Source organism: Lampetra planeri, chromosome 23 (assembly GCF_965212315.1).
Source record: "Lampetra planeri chromosome 23, kcLamPlan1.2.h2, whole genome shotgun sequence".
Taxonomy (NCBI): domain Eukaryota; kingdom Metazoa; phylum Chordata; class Hyperoartia; order Petromyzontiformes; family Petromyzontidae; genus Lampetra; species Lampetra planeri.
Window position 1 is genome coordinate 9,982,342 of NC_136129.1, and position 9,246 is coordinate 9,991,587.

The 9,246-nt window shown below is 61.1% G+C and overlaps 1 protein-coding gene across 1 annotated transcript; it reads left to right on the forward strand.

The window, feature by feature from the left end:
• Positions 1 to 242: 242 nt before the first annotated feature.
• Positions 243 to 8,765, forward strand: LOC144726539 (polyunsaturated fatty acid 5-lipoxygenase-like). The gene is made up of 11 exons (XM_078605333.1): positions 243 to 270; positions 501 to 661; positions 1,213 to 1,345; positions 1,940 to 2,083; positions 3,320 to 3,547; positions 4,747 to 4,955; positions 5,223 to 5,529; positions 5,756 to 5,847; positions 6,604 to 6,695; positions 8,152 to 8,302; positions 8,440 to 8,765. The coding sequence occupies exons 1-11, from the start codon at positions 243 to 245 to the stop codon at positions 8,605 to 8,607; spliced, it is 1,713 nt and encodes a 570-aa protein (XP_078461459.1). The 3' UTR covers positions 8,608 to 8,765.
• The last annotated feature ends 481 nt before the right edge of the window (positions 8,766 to 9,246 follow it).

Below are 9,246 nucleotides of genomic sequence, written 5' to 3' on the forward strand. Positions count from 1 at the left end.
TTGGAGGGCAGCAACATGGAGGAGACTCGTGAAGAAGAGGCGAAGAGAGCGCAAGACCAAATCCAGCGGATCCAGAAGGAGCTGCTCAAGGTCGTGAGGTCCTTCATCGAGGAGGAAGGTACGAGCGGGGGGGGGGCTGCGGTGAATCCGGACGAGGAGGGGGTGATTGCCCCCCCCCCTTCCTCCTTGAAACCCTTGTGGCCTTCTCACCTGTTTGTCACATGTGTCGTGCTCATACCTGCATGTCTGTCACCTGCGTGTCTGTCACCTGTGTCTAACCTGTTACTCTCACCTGTATGCCTCTCCCTCGCGTGTCTCTCACCTGTGCATTGCTCACCCGCGCCTTACCTGTCTCTCTTCTGTCCCTCGCCTGTGCGTCTCTCACCTGTCCCTCACCTGTGTGTGTCTCTCTCTCGCTCGCGTGCCTCTCATCATCAGCCGTGTCAATGCTCACCTGTGTGGGCCTTCTCCCCCCCCCCGGCCCCCCGTGGCCGCCCCAGACGGCCCCTACAGGTGGCAGAACACGTTCCGCGGGCCGGGCCAGGATCCCGAGTTCTCGGTGATGCCGGGCCACGCCGAGGCGCCCGCGTCAGCCGACATGCTGAGCCCGGCCAAGATCGCTCGTCTCACGGAGCGGGCCTTCGAGTTCCTCTTCGCGCAGGCAAATAACGACGTCAACCACAATATCAACAGTATGCTTGGTTCTTTCGGTAAAGTCACGTAGAAGAGAAATAATAAAATAATACAAATAAAACATCATAAAAATAAAACAATATTATTTCCCTTCTACGTGACTTTACCGAAACAACCAAGAATATGAATCCCTGCAGTCACGAAAGCTTTAAATCGAAATATCAACAGTCACAACATAATTTCAACTCGTAACGCGCCGCGCACCGCTCGCTCGCTCGCGCGTACCAGGCAATTGCCCGAGATCTGTGGTCCTCTATGTATGAAGATGTTATCGGCCAACGAATGAGTGCGAGGGAGCGAGCCTCGTTTATCGTATATTTTGGCTCGCCATCGCGCACTTTCAGATGCGGCCGTCTGGAACGCTCTTCCTTCCGATATGAGGAAGCCACTGCAGCTCTATGCACTCTGAAATCATCGTCATCTAGATCGACAAAATAATTTATTTCGATTGGCAACGTGCGGCGTGATAGAAGTTCACATCCACGTCCGTGGCCGGGTGGCGACTGTTGTGTTGGGCAGGCGGGTTTGGCCAAACGCTACGAGAGCAGCCCGGACAGGATGACCGCGTTCTTCCACGGCCACCTCAAGGCGCCCGAGTCGATCCTCAAGTCGTGGAAGGACGACGCCGCCTTCTGCCGGCAGTTCACGCAGGGTAAGGGCGCGGCACTGCGGCGGGGTGAAGGCGCAGCCCTGCAATGTCCTCGCCTCAAGCCAAGGCTGTCGGAAATGCCTCGCGCTGGAGGGAACCTCTTAGCGAGCACCTCGAAAAATATACTTGGTGAGAGGCAGGTGAGAGGCAGGTAAGAGGCAGGTGAGCACTGCATAGGTGAGAGACACAGGTGAAAGACACACAGGTGAGAGGCAGGTGAAAGGCAGGTGAGAGGCAGGTGAGAGGCAGGTGAGAGGCAGGTGAGAGGCACGCAGGTGAGAGACACAGGTGAGAGACAGGTGAGAGACAGGGAGAGGCACAGGTGAGAGACACAGGTGAGAGACAGGTGAGAGACAGGGAGAGGCACAGGTGAGAGACACAGGTGAGAGACACACAGGTGAGAGACACAGGTGAGAGACAGGTGAGACACAGGTGAAAGACACACAGGTGAGAGACACATGTACTGTGTTCTCCTGGCAGGGCCAGGGCACGGCCCCTCTTGGGAGTTCGACAACACAGCGCTGGTTTACAGGCCACGCGCAGCAGCGTAGCCACCACGCCCGTGCCGTGCCCCCCCCCCCTGTCCCCCCAACTCAGGCCCAAACCCCATGATGATCAGCGTCTGCCGGAGTCTGCGGGAGGTGCCCTGGGAGATGCGAGGCCTGGCGGGACAGGGCTGCACGGTGCCGCAGCTGCTGGAGCAAGGCCGCCTCTTCGTCGCCGACTACAAACAACTCGCAGGCGAGACACCGCCACGTCTCAGCCACCCCTCCCCCCTGTACCCCCTACTCCCCCCCCCCCCTCACGAACTGAAGGCCATTGGTACGAGGAGGGGGGGACCCTCAAGCCCGCTCCTCCTCGCTTTAGAGGGCGGATTGCAGGACGCGGTCTCAGCTCTCATCTTGGAGCTCCAGCGGTGGCCTCTGGCGGATGCTGAGGCTCAGAGGCACTGACCGTGGTGCTGGCCTCGGCAGCGGCAGTGTTAACATCGCTCCTAAGACCAAACAAAGCCACCAGGTGCTTCTCATTCAGGGGAATGTTTATCAAGCCTGTGCACAGCGTACAGTCGCAAAGTTCAACACGGCAACACCGGGACACGATCCCGGCACGAATCAATTTGCCGCCACACGAATACAGAGGCCAATTCCTGAACCGTCCGGGTGAAACCCAGACACGTGGCACGCCTCGCCTAGACGACCCTTGACTCGTCTGGACACTGGAACCGAGGCCTCGAGTCCAAGACTCGGGAATTGTTGGGCAATTGTTGTTGGCAACCTTCACTAACAATCGCCTCTTCACGGAGGGGCGATAATATAATCAGACGAGGTTTTGCCACCAGGGCTAGACACGCCAGCGCCCGGGGCAATGTGCCCCCCCCCAACACCCTGCCCCCCCACCACCCTGCCCCCTCACCCTGCCCCTCGCCACTCGTCTTCTTCTCCTCCTCCCACGTGTTCGTCCCACTCGTGTGCGGTGTTCCGCTGTTCTTGCCAACCCTCTCCACGCTGCGCCGTCCTGCGCCATCAATCTCTCTCGTTCTCCGCTCCACCGTGGTCAGATCGCACCGCATCGCCCCCCCCCACGTCTCCTTCTGCCCTCCTCTTGATCTCTGTCCTTCCGCTTGCATCACTCTGACCCGCATCATTCTCCTGCCGTCTCTCCACACGACCGAACCACACCGGAGCCATTTCTCTCTCTCTCTCGCATCTTCTCTGTGATGTCTATCACCTTGAGTCTTCCTCTCGCCTCTTCATTTATCTCAGCCCCTTGTCCTTCCTTGTTAAACCCCCAACATCCACCGCAACATCCTCACCTCTGTGACTGCCATAGCTCGCACCTCCCTCTTTCTCGTGCCACAGCACTCGGCCACACACAGCAGCACCGGCCTCACCACCGTCTTGTAACACTTTCCCCTTCACCACCGCCCCCCACACAAAACCCTCGAGCCACCGATCCTCCACCGCTCGCTTCCATCAGTTCGGGGGGGGGGGGGTGTGCCCGGGGGGGGGCAGCCTCCCCACGCGTCCCGCCGCTCGCTCACGGCCCTGCCGCCCCTGCCCTGCGACCCGCCGCCAGGGCTGCCCCTGCTGCCCCAGGACAAGAAGAAGTTCTGCGCGCCCCTCGTGCTCATGTTCCGCGAGCTGCAGCCCGCGCAGGGAAGCAGCCGCCTCATGCCGCTCGGCATTCAGCTCACGCGACACACAGGTACACGTGACACACAGGTACACGTGACACACAGGAACACGTGACACACAGGAACACGTGACACACAGGTACACGTGACGCACATGTACACGTGACACACAGGAACACGTGACACACAGGTACACGTGACGCACATGTACACGTGACGCACAGGTACACACACAGGCACACGTGACACACAGGTACACGTGACACACAGGTACACACACAGGTACACGTGACACACAGGTACAGATACAGGTACACGTGACGCACAGGTACACATACAGGTACACGTGACGCACAGGTACACACAGGTACACGTGACACACAGGTACACACACAGGTACACGTGACACACAGGTACACGCACAGGTACACACACAGGAACACGCGTCACACAGGTACACACACAGGTACACGTGACGCACAGGAACACGTGACGCACAGGTACACACACAGGTACACGTGACACACAGGTACACGTGACACACAGGTACACGCACAGGTACACACACAGGTACACGTGACACACAGGTACACACACAGGAACACGCGTCACACAGGTACACACACAGGTACACGTGACGCACAGGAACACGTGACGCACAGGTACACACACAGGTACACGTGACACACAGGTACACACACAGGTACACGTGACGCACAGGTACACACACAGGTACACGTGACGCACAGGAACACGTGACGCACAGGTACACACACAGGTACACGTGACGCACAGGTGGGCACCGGTGCTCCATGACGCCCGGCCGGCCAGGGGTTTTGCTACCGGGCAGCTTGCAGTCGAGATGATCGGTGTAAGGCACTCCCACTAGGCTGCAAGCCCACGAGATTGCAGACTATTCATAAAAATCCTTTATTACGTTTGTTTTTAATTACTGGTGGGGCGGCTGAAACGTGGATTCGAAGCCAGGATCTCATCAGTGGCGCTTCGTCAACATTCATCATCATCACCACCATCAGCCATTGTCTATCCACTGCTGGATGAAGGCCTCCACGCGCGGTCGCCATCCGCCGCGGCCCACTTGCTGGCACCGTCTCACCCGCTGCACGCGAAACTGATTTCGCCGCTCCATCTCCGCGGGGAGCCGTCCTCCTGGGCGCGTTCCCTCCTACGGCAGCTGTTCTGCATCCAGTCTCGCCCTTCAAGTGTCGTGGTCGCCGTCGCTGTCGTTGTTGTTGTTTGTGAACAACAGACCGCGAGAACCCCGTTCACACGCCGCACAAGAACCCGCGTCGCTTCCTCTTCGCCAAGATGCACGTGGGCTGCGCCGACAACCAGGTGCACCAGTTCGTGTCCCACCTGGGCCTCACGCACCTGCTCCTCGAGCCCTTCGCCGTGGCGCTGCACAACCACCTGCGGGGGGGACACCCCGTGGGGCAGCTCCTGCACCCCCACTTCCAGGTGCGTTCGGGGAAGAGGGGGGGGGTTGGGGAGGTGGGGGGGGGGGGTTGGGGAGGAGGGGGTGGGGAGGAGGGGGTTGAAGAGGAGGGGGGGGTTGGGGAGGAGGGGGGGTGGGGAGAAGGGGGGGGTAGGAAGAGGGGGGGGTTGGGGAGGAGGGGGGTTGGGGAGGAGGGGGGTGGGGAGGAGGGGGGGTGTTGGGTAGCCGAGAGAGAGGCGACGTTTGGGGCAGAGTGCCACGCGCGCGTGACCCTGAGTCTCCCTCCGCAGGACACGCTGGGCATCAACCACGTGGCGCGCCACACGCTCATCTCGAGCGTGGCGCCGCTCACAGACGCCACGTTCGCGGTGGGCACGGCGGGCGGAATGCGCATGGTGGCGCGGGCGCTTCGCTCGGCGCGCTTCGTGGATCGCTCCTTCCCCGTGGAGATGGAGCGCCGCGGCTTCGGCGCCGACGGCCTCGACGACTTCTACTACCGGGACGACGCGGCCCGCCTCTGGGACGCGCTGCGAGCGTACGCGGCCGCCGTCGTGGGGCGCACGTACCGTGACGACGACGCCGTCACGGCCGACTCCGGTGCGAGGAACGCGTTTTGCCGTTCGTGGCTTTCTCACTGCTCGTCGTCCACACCGCGGGTTGTCACGTGAACTACCCAGGTGGACACACACCTGGGTAGTTACCCAGGTGTGTGCACACCTGGGAAGCTCATGGACGCGATTGCCTCCTCCTCATCCTCCTCCTCCCGCTGCTCCGTCTCCTCCTCGTCCTGCCCCCCCTCCCGCCCCCCCCTCCTGCGACACAGCCCTGCAGGATTTCGCAGAGGCCGTGGTGGATCCGGACCGTGGCAACGTGCTGGGGTTCCCGGCTGCCCTCTGCACCAGGGAGCTGCTGACGGTGAGAGGAGGCCCATACTGGACATCTGTGAACAAGAGCTTTATAGCTCATCGGATTCCTCTGCAGCCTGAACAAAGATTCTGGTTGTGAGGCCGCACACAGTCCAGGCTCAGTTAGCGCAAGCGCCGCCAACAGTAACGCCGTGCGGTACTGAATCTAAACTAAACAATTTTTAACGTACGATGTGAAGCCCCCTGAGCTATGTAGCTCTTCTTCACACGTGGCCTGGCCACGAATGGCGGCTCAACCAAGTGGCTCACCAACATCGCGGGGAAATGTCCAGCAGGCAAATACCCTGAACGCGTGACGTCGATTGTAAATGTGGAGGGAAAACCCGGGGGACCCGGAGAAAATCCACGCGACAGCATGGAGAGAGAGAGAGACACGCACACTCCAAATATACATCCACAGGCATCTTCAGGGTCGGGATGGAACCCACGACCACCTGTATATCAGGCGAGGTGGTAAACATCTCCTAGCCACCGCGATGATGATAATGATGAGAGAGAGAGACACGCAGAATCCAAATATACAGCAGCAGGCATCGTCAGGGTCGGGATGGAACCCACGACCACCTGTGTACCAGGCGAGGTAGTTAACATCTCCTAGCCACCACGATGATGAGAAAGAGACACGCACACTCCACATATAAAGCAGGTGTCAGGGTCGGGATGGAACCCACGACCACCTGTACACCAGGCGAGGTAATTAACATCTCCTCACCACCGCGGCGCCCCTTGCCCCCCCGCCTCGCAGGAATGCCTCACCACCATCATCTTCACGGCCAGCGTGCAGCACTCGGCTCTCAACTACCCCCAGTGGGACTTCTACTCCTACGTGCCCATGCGGTGAGCAACGCTCGCACCTCGCTTTCCACTGCGCTGCCGAGCCGTGGCGAGCCAGCCTGGCGTGGCTCAAGAGCCCTTCCCACTGCAGAACCTGAGCCGTGCCGCTGACGCCACGGTGGCTAGGAGATGTTAACTCCCTCGCCTGGTATACAGGAGGTCGTGGGTTCGATCCCGACCCTGACGCCTGCTGCTGTATGTCTGGAGTTTGCGTGCGTCTCTCTCCGGTTTTCCACATTTAGAAACAACACGCGCTTAGAGAGTGCTTGGCTGATATAAGCCACTTTCGTTGAGCTATCATTTGTGGCCAGGTCACTGCTGAAAACGAACTACAGAGTTCAGTGGGACCTTACCTGGTGACGCAACGAGTGACTGACTTAGCCCCGCCCCTAGCCCTGCTTCCCCCCCCCCCCAGCCCCGCCCCCCGGCCGAATTCCAATATCTTGTGAGACCTACAGCCAAGCACGGTTTGTTAACCGGATCGCTATGAAAATGTCGCCAGTGGAAAACCAGCCGTACCGCGATGGCCTCCTGCTGGCTCAGCTCGGCTGTGCCAGTGGACGAGTCGTGGCACCGCTGAGATCGCACCGAGTGTGTCACTCGGCCCGGTTGATCATGGCAGGACCGTCAGGTGTGATGCCGGGGGGGCGGGGGGGGTGATCTCATTCAGCAGGGGATAGGCCCAGACCCACGATGATCGTTACATCTGTAAGCAGCAGTTGAATAGCAACCACCAGAGGGAGCGGTGAGTACACGGGGTGAGCGCGTGGCGTGAACACCGCCGCCGTCGTTGCAGCTGCTGCTGCTGCAGCTGCCACGCGCCACTCCTCGACTCGCGGTGGCTGCGCTCGGGGCCGCCACCGAGACGACAGCGCTCGCTGGGCCGGTCGTACACGGGCAGCCAAGGCCACGCGGCTTCAGCAAGGAGCGTTGCAGTCGAAGCGCGCCGCTCGCCACGCCGCGGCAATGCGGCCGGGGCTCGGGCAGGGCGCGTCGCGAGCACAGACGGCGCCCGATGGGCGAGCGTCCGAGATATCTACGGAGTGTCAAGGCGTCCGTCGGGGAGATGGAGCGACGGAATCAGCTCGCGCGCCGGTTCCGGGTTGGACCGTCGCATCGCGGGACTGCGAGGGATGGCGACGGCCTTGGGGCGGTGTTCATCCAGCAGTGGATTGAGCACGGCTGCTGTTGACGATGAAAACGAGGGCCGCTTTGTAGGACGTCAACGGGGCTCTTCCCGCATCGATACAAGTCCCTGCCACGGTAGTGTGGAATTTTCTACGCCTGGCTCACAAGGGGCTGGCAACACAGATGAGTGCCGCCCCCATCGCACAACTGAGCAGAGATCCACTTTGGCCGTGACCGTTATTACGATAACCCGGCATGCGATGACCCCACGGCCCCCCACCCCGCGTGGCAATGTGGTACGGCCCGTCGATGAAGTCTGCGTTGACCACAGGCCGGAGCATCTCACGAAGCTGATGCCGGAGGGGGAGGAGGACATCTCGGAGGAGTTCATCACGAGCGCCCTGCCCGACGTGCGCGTCTGCCTCTTCCAGATCCTCCTCTCTCACATCCTCTCCGTGCCCTCGCTCACCACGCTCAGCCAGGTGAGGACTCACACACCTGGGCACACCCTCACCAACACTCACCTGGCTCTCGCGCACTCACACATGAGCGTGACCCCACTCCCACCCACTTCTCTGTCTCACTTCACTGCCCCCCCCGCCCCCCTCCCCCCGTGCAGGTGGACGCGATGTCGGAGCTGTACCCGGACGTCCACGCGGATCTGCAGCGGCGCCTGCGCCTCATCTCCGCCTCCATCCAGCAGCGGAACCGCCAGCTCGAGGCGGCCGGCGCGACCCCCTACCCCTACCTCGACCCCGCCAAGGTCGCCGCCAGCATTGACATCTGACCCCTCGACCTCCTGATCTCTGGGCGGCGCCGATTTGAAACAAGGACATGCGGTCCACTTCTAGGAGGAGGAGGAAGAGAAATCGCGCTCACGCATGGCTCCCGTTGTGTGGGTCACGTGGCTCCCGTTGTGTGGGTCACGTGGCTCCCGTTGTGTGGGTCACGTGGCTCCCGTTGTGTGGGTCACGTGGCTCCCGTTGTGTGGGTCACGTGGCTCCCGTTGTGTGGGTCACGTGGCTCCCGTTGTGTGGGTCACGTGGCTCCCGTTGTGTGGGTCACGTGGCTCCCGTTGTGTGGGTCACGTGCTCACGTTGTGTGGGTCACGTGCTCACGTTGTGTGGGTCACGTGGCTCCCGTTGTGTGGGTCACGTGGCTCCCGTTGTGTGGGTCACGTGGCTCCCGTTGTGTGGCTCCCGTTGTGTGGGTCACGTGGCTCCCGTTGTGTGGGTCACGTGGCTCCCGTTGTGTGGGTCACGTGGCTCCTGTTGTGTGGGTCACGTGGCTCCCGTTGTGTGGGTCACGTGCTCACGTTGTGTGGGTCACGTGCTCACGTTGTGTGGGTCACGTGGCTCCCGTTGTGTGGGTCACGTGGCTCCCGTTGTTTGGGTCACGTGGCTCCCGTTGTGTGGGTCACGTGGCT